This window comes from Carettochelys insculpta, chromosome 3 (assembly GCF_033958435.1).
Source record: "Carettochelys insculpta isolate YL-2023 chromosome 3, ASM3395843v1, whole genome shotgun sequence".
Taxonomy (NCBI): Eukaryota; Metazoa; Chordata; order Testudines; family Carettochelyidae; genus Carettochelys; species Carettochelys insculpta.
In genome coordinates, this window is record NC_134139.1 from 83509207 (window position 1) to 83525047 (window position 15841).

Genomic DNA, 15841 nt, shown 5'->3' on the forward strand with positions numbered 1-15841 from the left:
ACCCTCTCTTCACAAAAAAAAGAGTCATGTGGCACCTTAGGGGCTAACAAATGTATTAGATCAGGAGCTTTCATGCGTGGAATGCACCTCATCAGTATTTAGGCCACATTTACACAAGAAGCCTATGTCAGCAGACGTTAGTGTCTGGATAGCCCAGCTAAATTTCTGTCAACAGATCGCATTTACACATTGAAAGCAATCCGCTCTGTGGACAGACTGCCCAGCTGCTCTGTTAACAGAATAGCTGACCAGCAGCTATGCAACATGGAGTGTCCCTGGAGCATCTACACAGCTGTTTTGTCGACAGAAGACTGTTGAGAGAGGCATGTATCGGAGGGGTAGCTGTGTTAGTCTGGATCTGTAACAGCAATGAAGGGTTCTGTGGCACCTTATAGACTAACAGAAAAGTTTTGAGCATGAGCTTGCGTGAGCATAGACTCACTTCATCAGATGCTGGTCATGGAAAGCTGCAGGGCTGGGTATAAATAAACCAGAGCAGGGCTGGGGATAACAAGGTCAGCTCAGTCAGGAAAGGTGAGGTTTAGTACCAGCAGTTGATCTGGAGGTGTGAACACCAAGGGAGGGGAAGCTGCTTTTGTATTTAGCCAGCCATTCGCAGTCTTTGTTTAATCCTGAGCTGAGGGTGTCGAATTTGCAGATGAATTGTAGCTCAGCAATTTCTCTTTGGAGTCTGGTCCTGAAATTTTTTTGCTGTAGGATAGCGACTTTTAAGTCTGCTACTGTGTGGTCTGGAAGATTGAAGTGCTCTCCTACAGGTTTTTGTATATTGCCATTTCTGATATCTGATTTGTGTGCCTTTATTCTTTTACGGTGAGAGAGGCGTTACACCTGAACAAGGAAAGGTGTAATGCTGCTGGTGGATGTGCTGCGTTTTGTGGACAGACTGTCGGCAAGGCACATTTGCTATGTAAATGCTCCATGTTTTTTTCTGGCAAAAGCCCAGTTTTGCCAGAAGCTACTCCTGTAGATGCAGCCTTAGAGTATTGCTCTGTAGAGACTTCACTAGGAATATAGTAGTAACCTATAGATAACTGTTCACACTTTAGCCAAGAGACTACACCCAAGGGGATAGCCACAGGACTTAAAGTGACCATCTGTCCCATATTGGGCAGGGCAGTCCCGTTTTTGGGATCCCTACGTATATTTTAAAAGGGACTCATTACCCCCTATGTGGGCCCTGAGGGACGGGGAGAGGGAGGAGGGAGCACCGGCGACTGCTGTTTCCGCAGGGGCTCCGAAAGTGGAGCCCATACTTGGGACAGACAGATAAGGTCGCCCTAATCGGAGGTGGCATGAGCTGTTCTCAGGCGGGCCGACGTTTGTACCGAAATCCCTCTCGGTGGTGGGGCAGAAGGGACACAGGGATTAGTAAAAAAAATCACAGAGGGCAGAAACACGCGGGCTGGAGACCTGCCCCCTGCGAGCCCCGCCCCCGCCAGGCGCGACTCGACGCCGCAGCTCGACCGGGTCAGCCGGTGAGTGCGCGGCGGGCGGGGAAAAGGGGCGGAGCCACAGCGAGCAAGAGGGCGGGGGCACTCAGGAAGAGGCTGGGGATAGGCCGGGGGCGGGGCGGGAATTGGAGAGGGGGGCGGGGCGTGGAGCGCGAAGGGGCTTGGTGGGTTCCCGGCCGTTCTAACAGTTGGAGTAAAATCCCGGCCGCGGCGATTCTTTTTCCGTTTGCGGCCTCGTGACTTCCGGTGGAGCCCGTCAGCTCGCGGGAGGAGGGGCCTGCGGCGGCGGCGGGATGGAGAAGCTGCGTCGGGTGCTGAGCGGTCAGGACGACGAGGAGCAGGGGCTGACGGCGCAGGTAGCTTCCGCGGCTCCCCCGTGCCCGCCGCTGCGCCGGGGCCATAATCGATTCTTCCGGTGCCGCCGCGGCGCGTGTCGGGGTGTCTCGGGGGTGTGCGGTGGGCCTGCCCCCTCCCGGCGCAGGCTGTAGCGGGCAGCGCCCGGTTGCCGGCGGGCTGGACAATGCGTCTCCGCTCTTGTGACACGGGAGCTGCCCGGCCTAGCAGACACGCCCCACCCTGCCAGCGTCCTGTGGTTCGGAGCCGAGCAAGAAACCCACAGCCTGCCTGGGAACTAGTCTCTTAGAGAAGGAGCGTCGGTCACCCAGTTACTAGTTTAGTTGCATCCTGCAGCCTGAGGGCTCAGAGCCCTGGAAGGGCTTGTGTGGAAGGGAATGGGGAATGGGACTAGCCCTTTTGGCATAGGCCCTTGGGTGGACATCTCTCTGGAATAAAAATAGCTTGATTCTGGAGTAATTAATACATGCCCACGTTAGCACTTCCTCCTGTGAACAACTGCTTAGGTTTTTAATACTACTGAAAATCAACACTATGGATTTTCTAGTTACCCCCATTTAAATGTCCGATTCTTGTTGACTCGGCAAAGCTGAGAAACTGATGGTATGTAGTGCAAATCAAAATATCTATCCATTTTTCCCTTCCTTTCAGTTAATGCGTTTCCCTTGTATTACTAGATAAAAAGAAAAGGGCACCCAATTTATGTTCTGTGTGATGTTCATTACATTGAGTTGCTCATGTTATGTTTTGCTATCTTCCTTTATAAACTACTTTCATTCTTTGAATTCTGTTCATACTGTAATCTCCCTTTTCCTCAGTAATTTTCATCATCACTCTGAAATCCTTTTGTTTTTGCTATTTCTCTGCTAGTGGTGGTGTTTGACCCACATTTTGTTTATGGCATAACACAAATGTATATTTTTTGTCATTCTAACTTTAGTACTTGATGTGCTGTTTATTTTGTTGACTGTCCTAACACACTGAACAGAGACTTTCATGGAAGTAGTCACAATACTGCCCAATTTTTTTCCCTGTTCATTGAGTAGTCAGCAAAGTTCTATTGCTCATGTGAGAGTAGTAGAGATTGTTCGTCCCAATGTGCATTACGTTGTATTAGATCAAGAGTGAGCAAACTTTTTACATGAGGCTCCACTTCTTGTTTCTGCAGCTAGTAGGGTCCATCCCCAATCAAACCTGTGTAATGGAATCATAAACAACCGAATTTTCAGGTGATTTGATTTAAAATAAAACAAAAAAACCCTATTAACATGTGGAAGAACATATGTATAATGTAAAAACTTTATTAATCGGTATATTAGTGTAAATAAACATACATAAAATGGTAACATAGTTGAACATTTTTACTGAGATGGGTGAGCCCGAGACAGCAGCCAATCATACTGTGCCCCCTTAGGAAATTTCATGGCACTCACCACTTTATGCATACCTGCATTAGACAGCACTGAATTTCATCTGCTGTTTTGTATTGCCCATTGAGCTTTCTTTGTTAGAGCTCTTTGAAGTTCCTCACATACAATTTTTTTTATTAACATTTATGTACTTAATGAGTCAATGTTTAAATCAAGCACACATTTATAGGGACTAGGAAGAAACTTTTACTAAGGAGAAGTTATTCAGCAGTTGCCCACTACAGTGTTATACCTTCCTGGGAAGCAATTGGCATTTGTCATTGTCCAAGATGGGTTAGTGAACTCGGTCTGAAATGGCATTCCTGTTTGCTTTTTTTTTTTTTTTTTGGGGGTGGGGGTTGGGGGTGTGTGGCGGCTTGGACACCTGAGATTAAGGCCTTCTAAGTCTGCCATCCTGTGGCAATCTTTTTGTGGGTTGGGAATATTAGATAGATACTCGCATTCTGCCCTACTGCCCAGTGTAGTGTTCATTATAACGGCATGATAATTAAATGCTCTGACACAAAGGTCATTAACTGTTTATTATTGAGGTATCTGTCCTCTGAATCAATCCAAAAATGTACCACTCTTAAATATTTGACACTGAAGTACAGTGTAAGTGACTTGACTGTGATATTATGTAGTTGAGAATATTATTAGTTTTGTTAAATTTATAATCAAGTTTTTAAACAGCCATGCAAAATTCTACTTGCACAGTTTCCTGGGATAAGTAATATTTTTATGGCATATTTAAATGTAGTTTTCTCATTAACCTGGTAGGAATAGGTGACCTAGTTTGTTTTCTTTATTCACTTAATCGCTAGTGCAGTTCCTCCTGAACACCTTCATCTGGTGCATGCAGCCTTCAGCCAGAATAAGTTCGAATAGTCTTTATCTCAGAAGATTCTGTTTGTCTGAACTTTGAAATTCCATTCTTGGTAACTCTGTCAAGACAGGAGCATTGATATTTTGTCCCTGGCTGATGATGTAGGGCTCATATTTGAGTACTTCATCTTGTAGTGTATGTGCCTTTGAATGAGTTGTGGTACCAAGCTATAAGTATTGTTTGCTCTGGCCTTTAATTTATGTTGCTACATTATCACTGGTTGGACTCTACTGGTGGCACGATTTGCATAGATAGGTTATAGATGCATTGTTTTCTTTTCTAGGCCTGTTTGATTAGGTGAGGGGAGGTGGTTCAATAATGTTGATCAGTTATTGCCGTCAGTGGGGTCTCCTTTGAGAACTTGGATCAGAGGGGTAGCCATGTTAGTCTGTATCTGCAATCCTGTAGCACCTTATAGACTAACAGCTATTACAGAGCATAAGCTTTTGTGGGCAAAGACCCGCTTTGTCAGATGCATCAACTGAGAACTTGGATTCTCATTTGGAACTGCTGAAAAGAGTTGTTGCTATTGTAGACAGTGTTGACTTCTTGCTTCAGAAAGCATGCATTTGCAAAAGTTATTGACAGCTTGGCATCAAGCTGTCATTTTGCGTTTGTGCTTGGCAAGACTCTTGGTCTCTGCAACAAAACTTGCATTCTTCTTCGAGTGGTCCCCGTGGGTGCTCCACAATAGGTGTCGGGCTCGCCCAGCGCCGCAGATCAGAAATCTTCTAGCAGTTTCTCCTGGATCGCGCATGCGCTAGCACGCGCCGCCCCCCTGCGCACCTCCGGCCGCGTGCACAATCCGGTCCCCGCCAGTTCCTTCTCAACCGCCATCGGCTGCAGACGGAATCCACTCAGGCTACGGCCGGAGTAAGATTACTTAGTGGTTTTTTTCCACGTGTGATTTGTTGTTTTTCAGTTATTAAAAAAAACAAAAAAACAAAAAAAACAAAAAAAAAAACCTCCTTCTCTGTTCCTCCAACCAATGTCACCATGGCTTGGGCCACCTTCACCATTTTCTGGGATTGGAGCCCCTGGAGTACTATCACAAGCCAGTTTCACCTCTATCGGTGTCGTCACGGAGGTCTCGCTCTCCCAGACATTGGGGGTACACCCCCCGTGAGTGGTCCAGGTCTCCATACCCGGACCCTTGCCCATGCTGCCATGGTCATCCTATCATGCTGGACACAGACAAACCACAGGCCTGCACCCAGGGGCAGGTCCCCCCCTCCCCCCCCCCCCGCCGCTCAATACCCCCGTGGGCACTCCCAATCGGGGACGGAAACACAGTTGTCTCAAAGGGAGTTAATTTTAGAACCCCGAGACTTTCCTTCACAATCCTCCAGCGAGCAAGTGTGTCATCGCCCGCGGACACCCGAGGGTTCGAGGGAGGTTTACCTTAGGGGTTCCTCCTCATCCGCCCCAGACGAGGCCATGGCCCCCAGGAATGTCTCTCCCCTGGATGACCTTAAACAGTTTCAGGAGCTGTTTAAAAGGGTGGCTTTCAGGCATGACATTCAAACAGCAGAGGTACAGGAGAAACATCACAAACTCCTGAAAAATTTGAGACCCCCGGCTTCATCCAAAATTGCTATTCCGCTGGACGAAGCCATTCTGGAGTCAGCCATTACTATATGGCAGACTCCGGCCTCTGTTCCGCCTACGAATGAGAGAGCGGATAAGAAATACTTCGTCCCGGCAAAGGGCATGAAGTTCCTCTTCAGTCACCCCCAACCAAATTCTTTGGTGGTCGGGTCATCCCAGCAGAGGTCAAAGGCTTCTCAGTACAAATCGGGGGTCGGACAAGGATGCTAAGAAGCTAGAGCTGTTTGGCAGGAAGGTCTATTCCTCTCCTATCCTGCGATTGAGAGTGGCAAATTATGGGCACACCTAGCAAACCATAATTTTGATAATTACTCCGGGCTTACTCCCCTCATGGATTCACTTCTGGAAGACAAAAAGCCGGTGTTAAAGGCAATTGTTCAAGAGGGCTACACAGCATCGCGGACGGGAGCCCAGATTGCCCTGGACATGGCGGACACGGCGACACGTTCAACGGCTACAGCAGTGGTTGTGCGTAGAGAATCCTGACCCCAGACGTCGGGTATCTCGAGGGACCTACAGGCGAAGATCGTGGACCTTCCCTTTGATACACAAAAGCTGTTCGCAGACTCAACGGACTCGGTCCCTCACTCCAGTAAGGACTCGAGAGCTACACTTAGAACCTTGGACATTTATACTCCCCCATACAGGAGGGGAAAAATTTTATCCTCAGCAAAGATGCTACGCTTACAACTACGGTGTGCTCAATATCAACAGGGCTACAGCCAAGGGCGCTATCAATAGTGGCAACAGTACAGAACTCCTAGGCGATGTTCTCAACAAAGCCGTACGCCCTCAGGTCAGGCCTCAAAGGCAACAAGTTTGATGGGTATGTCGGGGGCTGCACTATCAATACCCTCGCTCAATGCCACTCTCATCTCATGTTCCATCATCGCCTCAGACCAATCCACTCCCAATGGCAAAAGATCACCACAGACATATGGGTACTGGAGATCATAGCCACAGGTTACGCGATCCCCTCCCAGTCGCTTCCACCGACGAAGCCTCCCACCAGGCCTCACCTGAGGGACGCTGCCACGAGGCAAGGCTCAAGCAGAAGGTGACTCACCTTCTGTTCATACGGGTGGTGGAAAGAGTGCTGGAATAATTCCAGGGGAAGGTTTTTATTCACGCTACTTCCTACCAGAGAAGAAAACAGAAGGCTGGAGGCCCATCTTAGATCTTCGGAGCGTCAACCGTTACTTGCTCAAGCAACGATTTCGGATGATCACAGTTGCTTTGATACTCACGGCACTGGACGATGGCAACTGGGTTGCAGCACTCGACTTATGAGATGCTTACTTTCATATAACAATCCACCTGGCACACAGATGCTTCCTCTGCTTCACGGTCGGCCAGGAGCGCTTCCAGCACAGGGTTCTTCCGTTTGGCCTCTCCTCGGCCCCCAGAGTCTTTGCCAAAACCCAGGCAGTGGTGTCAGCCTACCTGCACAGACAGGGGGTGTTTATTTTTCCCAGATCTGGGAGACTGCCTGCTGAAAGGGGACCTCGAAGGCAGAGGTCTCACGCATGATTCGCGTCACAGTGGACGTGTTTCTTCACTGGGTCTAGTCATCAACCTCGCAAAGTCAAAGTCCGAACCCACACAACATGTAGAGTTTATAGGGGCACGCAGAAACTCTGTCACAGCAGGGGTGTACCTACCCGACGCCAGCTTCCGCGCAATCAGTTCGCTGGTGAAAGTCATTACATACAGCCCCACGGTGCCGGTCTTAACATACCTACAGCTGCTGGGCCATGTGGCGGCAGCAATGTTTGCAGTACAGAATGCCAGGTTGCAGATGTCAAGCCTGTAGCATTGGCCGGTGAGCGTTTTACAAACCGGCATCCCACACTGTCCACAGGGTGGTGTCGCCCACAACAGGGGTGCGCAGATCCCTGGCATGGTGGGAAAACCCCGAGAATCTGCTAGTGGGGGTGCCTTTTCACCAACCACAAATTTCTGTTTTTCTTACCACCGACGCCTCCCACATGGGATGGGGAGCACACATCGGCGACAAGGTAATGCAAGGGCTATGGTCCCCTGCGGAACAGGCACTGCACATATCCATATTGGAGCTCAGAGCAGTGTTCAACGCCTGCAAACATTTTCGAGATTACCTACCTGGCAAAGTAGTCGGGATTCAATACCGACAATACCTCCATTATGTTCTACATCAATCGACAAGGAGGAGCACGATCCCGTGCCCTATGCCTCACACTTGCCAGGCGCTCACAACGTGAATGCAGATCAGCCGAGCAGGCGCTGCGCAATCACACACGAATGGCAGATCCGCTCCGATCTGCTACAGCACATTTTTCATACATGGGGGTTTCCCCAGATCGATTTGTTTGCCACCCAGTACAAAAAAAAAAAAAAAAGTGTCCCCAGTACTGCTCCAGGCCAGGAGTGGGGTGGGGGTCCCTGGGGGACGCATTCATGGAAGGGCTCCCAATTTATGCGTTTCCCCCGCAGCGCTTATCCACAAGGTCTTGCACATAGCCAGAAGGGAGAGAGCTCACATGATACTCATAGCCCTGCTTGGGATAGGCAGCAATGTTTTCCCTTGCTTCTGCGCATGTTGGACCACTCACCGCTCCCTCTGCCGGTGGCGCCGGACTTACTCACGCGGGCTCAAGGGTCCATAGTACACCTATAAGCATGGCTAATCCATGGCTCAGCTCCTTAAAGAGCACGTGTACGGAGGGAGCACAACAAGTCCTGGAATGTAGCCGAAGGACCTCCACCAGGAGGACTTGCAAGCAGAGATGGACTCGATTCTCAGCCTGGTGTTCCGCCAAGCAGTTAGCTCCCCTCAACATCCCTATACCTGTAATACTAGAATACTTATTGGACCTCAAGAGAGGCGGGTTTTTCTCTATCCTCGCTAAAGGTCCACCTCGCCGCTATATCAACCTTTCGGCATACAGAGGAAGGGCCCACGGTATTTGCCCATCCTATCGTTACCAGGTCCTTGAAGGGGCTGGTAAACCTGCACCCCCCCCCCCTCAGAAACCGCTTCCACCATCGTGGAATTTGGACTTGGTGCTGAGCATGCTATCGGGTCCACCTTTTGTACCATTAGCCACAGTTCCCCTACGTCTCCTTACGATAAAAACAACATTCCTCCTTGCAACTACGTCAGCCCGCAAAGTGAGTGAGCTCGCGGCAGTGATGGCAACGCCGCACTGCACAGTATTCTCAAAGGAGGCGGTAACCTTAAGGCTGCACCCAGCCTTTGTTCCAAAAGTCTCTTCGGAGTCCAGTCTTAATGAGCCAATAGTTTTACCCTCGTTTTACCCGAAGCCTCACAGCTCTGGCAAGGAGGCACGCCTGCATCTGCTAGATATGAGGAGGGCGTTGGCCTTCTACACAGACAGAACTAAGTCCTTCCGGAAAACGGACAGGCTTCTAGTCTCTCTCGCTCCCGGGTCAAAGGGAGAAGGTCTCTCTTCACGGAGAATCTCAAAGCACATTGTGTCCTGTATAAAAATGTGCTTCGAACTTCGAAAGACTCCTTTGCTGGCCCTGCCCAGGGCTCACTCCACCAGGGCGGTGGTGGCGTCAACAGCCTTCTTCAAGGGCATCGCGTTAACAGACATCTGTAGAGCAGCGACCTGGTCATCCTATGACACCTTCGCCAAGCATTATGCCCTGCCTCGGGTATTCCAAGAGGATACCCGTCTGTCGACAGCAGTCCTCTCTGGGGCAAGCCGCACATAAACAGATTACCCACCTCCTTACTTGGGTTACTGCTGGGTAGTCACCTATTGTGGAGCACCCACGGGGACCACTCGAAGAAGAAAGAGAAGTTACTCACCTGTAGTAACGATGGTTCTTCGAGATGTGTCCCCGTGGGTGCTCCACCACCCGCCCATCCTCCCTGCTTCGGATCTCTGTCTAGTGTTTTTCAGGAGCATCTGAGGCGGTTGGTCAAGGAACTGGCGGGGACCGGATTGTGCACGTGGCCGGAGGCGCACAGGGGGGCGGTGCACGCCGGCGCATGCACAATCCAGGAGAAACTGCTAGAAGATTTCCGATCTGCGGCGCCGGGCGAGCCCGACACCTATTGTGGAGCACCCACGGGGACACATCTCGGAGAACCATCTTTACTACAGGTGAGTAACTTATCTTTCTTGGCTTATGTTACACTTAAACCAGCTGAAGCTGAACTCCGTTCAGATATACCTTTGACTACTGAATTAGGTGTTGTATCTCTAATTGTAGAATGAATTCACACGTTAACAAACCATAACTTGTTGCAGCCCTACATGGTATAGAAAGGACCTTTGATTGACAGGCCTACTCAGAAAACCTTCCTTTAAGAATAAAGTGGCTTCCTAAGTTACATATACCAGTCTCTGTACTAGATTGAAGTCTAGTCTGATGTAGTTAGTGCTTTCAGAACATTAGTGGCCAAAGTGAAAGTAAAAATCTTAATTAGTACAGTAAAACAAGAACACCAAAAATTGAGATATTTGGGTTCCATTTAATCATCACTGCAAGTGACACTGGCTGTGCCTAAAAAGAGTACCTCTTTTATATAACACCAAAAAAAAAAGCATACTACTCCTGATTGAAATGGAGATGGGAGAGGAATAAGACCTGAGTTAACGTGATTGAAATATTTTGTATTGGGTTATCTTTTTGAGGTAGCAAATGAATGTTAAATACTGAGCTGAAAATACTGGGTCTTTCCTGGGGATAAGTGGTAGCCATGTAGCAGATTGTGGCTTGTTGATTTTTATATGTCTGGTCTAGCCTGCTGAGTCTCAGTTAGGCAGGTAGGACTATCTTCCACTGAATAATCTGATATCTTTCAGTGGGGAAGGGAATCAGTGGTTCATGGGCTGGATCCAGCCCGCAGCAAGACTCCGGGCTCCCACAGCAGTCTGCTGAGCTGATGCTCCAGCTCCAGCTCCTGGCAAGTCTCGGAGCTTCAGCACCTCCTCTTCCCCCCTCCACGGGGCTGGAGCACATGTAGTTGGAGAAAGCCCTGAGCCTCATTACCCTGTGTTCCCCCCCCCCCCCCCCCCCCCGCCGGGGCTGGAATGCAAGCGAAGCCCTGGCACCCCACATTGAATGTGATTGAGGTGAGGAGATGTCTTTTGTTAGCAGCAGGTCACTAAGTGGTTTTTATGTGGGGGGGCATTGTTTTTATGTTCTGTCTTTTTGCTTCTCATTTGTATGTGGCCCTTGACTGACCTTTTTTTTTTCTCCCTTTGGGTCAATGGCACACAACCAAAAAAAACTAGTTCCCCATCTGCAACAACTAAACAGAAATTGGGAGAGGAAAAAAAATCAACCGAGACTTTCTAAATGCTTGAAATACTAAATTACACTGTCTTACTGCAGTATTTTGGAGGTACCAGGGATGCATTTATTTAGCCTTAACTATGAGTGTTCAAAATAAATTGAAGGATGTGTAGCAAAATATTTTGCACAATCCTGTTGTATTTAGGATGACAGCTTGTATGTCAGCTTGTATAAAACAAAAGTGGAACTAACACGAGGGAGAGGGCAAATTGAAGTAGTTCTCTCTTTTACCAACAGAGAGACAGAGTATATAAGGAGTCTTTTTAAAAAAAAAAAAAAAATCGTGTTTGTTTCTTCAAGTGATGATTAAGCAATGTTTTGTGATATATCCATTTTTATGATTTAAGCTAATGTTAGCACCCAGGAGCAAAACTCTCAGCTAATAATATTTAAATCCTTATATAACAATGTTTAACCAAAACAAACATGATTTCCAACTGAGAGAGAGTCACTGGGTATTGGAAACTGCATGGCTACATCTACACTACAGCAATCCTTCGAAAGAAGGTCTTCCAGAAGATCTCTTCAGAAACAATTGGCCAGGGATAGAAAAATCTGACATGACGACTGCTCTTTTGAGGGGGAAAAAGGGCCCCGGGGTGTCTACATGCTTTTTTGTGACAGAATTTTTCAGAAGAGGGTGCTCTTGCTCATCTGGGAGAGGAAGAGGGCCGATGGAAAAGTGTGGTGTTCTCCTGATTTAATATTGAAAACACATTCTAGCTGGGTCTACATGTGAGTGCCCTTTCAAACGGGTGAAAATTTGAAGTTTGGTGGTCGAAATAGCAGACGTCAAAAGGGAGCACCCGTTGCCATTATCGGGTAGGTATTTTGATCTGCTCTTTTGAAGTGACACTGCAGGTCTTTCAAAAGAGAGCATCCACCCAGTTCCACGCCCTCTTTCGAAAGAAGGGTGGCAGGAAACTCCCCGGATGGGGACCCATGGCCAACAAGCCCTTGAATAGCAAAGACAATACTTACATTGGTAGTTAGCTAAAATGATTTTTCCTTTACTCTTTCCAAAGCCTCCCAGAAACTTCTGTACCCATCTGAATGGGTCTTATGTAGTTCCTTTACTCTGATTTACGAACCTCTGCTCATAATTAATTTTGAAACCCCTTTGAAATGCATGTAATTTAGCCCTACATTTACTAGCCACCTTAAGGTAAAAAATAGTTAGAATATTGCCAAAAAACATCTGAGATGTGATTCAGGACACTTGGCAGACATGCTCTTAAAAAACAAACCACCCCACAACCTCTTTTTTTTGACCATGTGTACAGTTGCCTGATCTTGTCCTAATGTTTTAATTAGTGCACAAACTAGTGTTATTCCTGTTTTGATTCTTACATGCTGATTTCTGTAATCTCTAGTTTTGGATGTTTCAACTGACTGAGGAGACAGGTATGCGAAATGTATTGGATCCACACAAATAAACAAATCCCAACAGTATGTATTTTCGTAGGAACTCTTCCAATGTAATTATCCATTTTAGAACTGGAAGGATTTTTCTCACAAGAAGTTATAAAACTTGAAAAATATAACTTATGCAGAAACATATAGAATCCCTTACTACTACTTTTTTTTTTTTTTTAAGTCCCTCCCTTGCTGAGGTTCACTCAAAGATCAAACCAGTTTTGTCAAGGAAATAAATACAAGTTTAGAGGGAACTCTAAAAGGATGTCATAAGGAGGAGGGAGAAAACTTGTTCTTTTTGGCCTCTGAGGATAGAACAAGAGGCAATGGACTAAAACTGCAGCAACGGAGGTTTAGGTTGGACATTAGGAAAAAGTTCCTCACTGTCAGGGTGGTCAAACACTGGAATAAATTGCCAACGGAGGTTGTGGAATCTCCATCTCTGGAGATATTTAAGAACAGGTTAGATAGATGTCTATCAGGGATGGGTTTAGACAGTACTTGGTCCTGCCATTGGGGCAGGGGGCTGGACTCAATGGCCTCTCGAGGTCCCTTCCAGTCCTAGTATTCTATGATTCTTTAAAGAAAGGTGCAAAGTTAAAACTTCTGCTTGAACAAACCTTAAACTTCATGAAATCACTGGAACTAGCTAAGTCAAAACTAAGGTGACAAAAGTCATGAAACACATCCCATCTTAAATTGAATTAGGGAAGAAAATATAAGTATATTTTTAAATGGAATTTTATTGGTAAATGGAGAGAGAGAATTTCATCTAATGGGACCTAGGTAAGATATCTCACTGTCACAAACGGTATATTCTGTTAAATAATTTTACAGTTTGTGTTGTAATACAGCAGGTCACGTTTAAATAACTGTGAAGCAACTTGGTTGGATGAAAAGTTCCCACTCTAAAGGTGGAAAATACTCCTGGATGACTCATTTATTAAAGGTAGATACGGTGCTTTACATCTCCTAGCACCTTTTCATGTACCTACCAACTGGGATTTTATTACGGACATATATGTTTGTTCCAGTTAATTTGTTCTAATAAACTCAGATCAGGATGGTGGGCTCATGGCTTCCTGGCAACAAGTAGGCTGATCATCCCTAGTCTGTAGTATTAGTCCTATGTCTTAATGCTTTTTTATCACCTGAAGCTGTAAAAAGTACAGTATCTAGTAGGGATTTTCTCAGAGGCCCTTTTATATGGGCAGCTCATGATTGGAGCAGTGTTGTGTGCTAAGTGTAACATGTAATGAAGAGCATGCATTGGTAGGAACAGCACATTCTGTCCAAGGTTTACGTTGTTAAAAGTGATGGTTTAAATAGGAAGAAATGTTTTTCATAGTCACTATTTAAATACTACAGCCCATACTTTGGTCACATTACAGTATACACTATATTGCCTTGATTCTTTTAAAAAGAGTTTGTACAGTATGTATATGCAATCATTTAGGTTTTTAAGGCATCTACGTGATGGTTAAATGGGAAGGGACCTGTTTAAACGGTAGGGCTGTTAAGAATCCTGCACAACAGCATTTGTGGGAGGTACTTTTGTGCAGTTTTGACCATCACCGTCTAGGAGCACTCATATTAATGATGATGTTAAATGCTAACTGGCATTTAACTACTACAGCTCTCTGGAGACATACTCCTCTTTTGGATCCATATCCCTTTTAGTCTTCCCTTCTCTTTTCATTCCTCAATGTCACTTATGGCAGTGAACAGTATCGTTGGTCCCAGGATGTTACTAAGACTAGGTGGATAAGGTAATAGCTTTTATTGAACCAAATTCTTTTGGTGAGAGACAAGCTTTCTGCCACAAAGCTTGTGTGTCAGTCCAACAGAAGCTGGTTCAATAAAAGCTATAATCTCACCCACCTTGTATCTCATTGCTGTGAAAGCAGTTTGTTTAAAAGGCATTGGGTTTTTTTTTTTCCAGTTTTTTTTGTGGGCTGACAGTTTTTCAGGTTTGCCCAAACATTTTGGTTAATTTTTTAAAGCTTTGAAGAAATTTGTTTAATTAGTATGTGGGTTAGTGTTAACCAGCAGTTTATACAAATATGAAGAAAATGTTTGTAGGCTTAGTCTGAATTTTTTTTAAAAAAAAACACCTTAAAATTAGGGACTAAATTCTGATTGAGAGTTCAAGCCTTTCATATGTTGGCAGAAATAATTTATAGAAATAAGAAAGTTATAGAAGTGACTGAAAGCATCATGTCGCACCTTCCAATATTATGGGGCTGGCTGCTAGATGTTTAATGCTGCCCTGGAGCATAACATTACAGAGAGAAATGTGCAAGTGTAAGGTACCCTGCATTCCCCATGCTCTGAGCAGACTATATGCACAAATCGTAACTTTCAGGGCATAAATCTAGGGCAGTGTTTCCCAATTTTATTTGGCCACAGAACCTTTTTTAAACTCGAAAGAATTGTGCAGAACCCCTAATGACAGTCTTATATAGGACTTAACCCCATCAGCCCCAAACCCAGTCCCTAGGACCCACCCAAAGAGGCCCCCAGCCTAACCCCTCCTGAACAAACTCTGCCCGCATTAGCTTCTCCCGCTACCTCACCCAACGTGGCGGGCAAAGCTACCTTAGCCACCACTGCTCCTTGGGCTCTGTTCCCAAGTGTGCAATTTCATTGAGTGCCCTATTGCAACATGAGAGGCCAGTCGCAGCCAATGATAGGCAGGGACAATGCAGGAATCGCAAGACCCATCTGGCTCCCTTTCAGATAGCCATTGGCTCCTCTTGCCTCACACCCATGGGCACATGCTGGCTGCTTTGCAAGTGAGGGGGTCTCTGCAGCTCCCTGCCCTGCTGCCGCTGAAATAATGGAACTAAATTCAGTTGGTTAAAGGCTGGATCCCTTTGGGCTGCCCTGCCAGATGTTAAACCAATTACATTTAGTTCTCCTGTTTCAGTGGCGGTAGGGCAGGGAGCCGCAGAGGAGTCAGCAGCAGCAGCGTCCAGAGCTGAAAATGACTTCTTAGAGCTGCATGCAGCTCTGGAGCCTCAGGTTGCCAGCCCTGGGTCATTTTCTCACAGAACCCTTATTTTCACTTCATGAAACACCATTTGGGAAACACTGATCTAGAATCTTTCCACCTAAAAATACGTAGAGTTCTAAGATTTTGATTTACTAATGTATTTAATTTGAGATGGTTTAAGTCGATGGGTCCCCACTGTAAAATTCTTCTTATGGGTCTGAAGATCTTTGCTATTAGTGACAAATTTGTCAAAGTGTGAAATGCATAGCTTTACAGAAATTAGTGATTTTTTTGTTGCAGGGTGTCATTACTGAAAAGTTTTTGGAAGCAGCAAGACAAGGCAAATAAAATCAGACAACTCAACCTAGTAACATAAGAATAGATGTAC

The 15841-nt window shown here is 46.3% G+C and overlaps 1 protein-coding gene across 1 annotated transcript in view; it reads left to right on the top strand.

Moving 5' to 3' along the window:
* The first annotated feature begins 1716 nt into the window (after window positions 1-1716).
* The window catches only part of SFT2D1 (SFT2 domain containing 1), a 38447-nt gene continuing 24322 nt past the window's right edge, over window positions 1717-15841 (top strand). Inside the window, exon 1 of the mRNA XM_074990259.1 lies at window positions 1717-1828. Coding sequence (XP_074846360.1) covers window positions 1766-1828 — 63 coding nt within the window. The 5' untranslated portion in view covers window positions 1717-1765. The remainder of the gene's footprint in view (window positions 1829-15841) is intronic.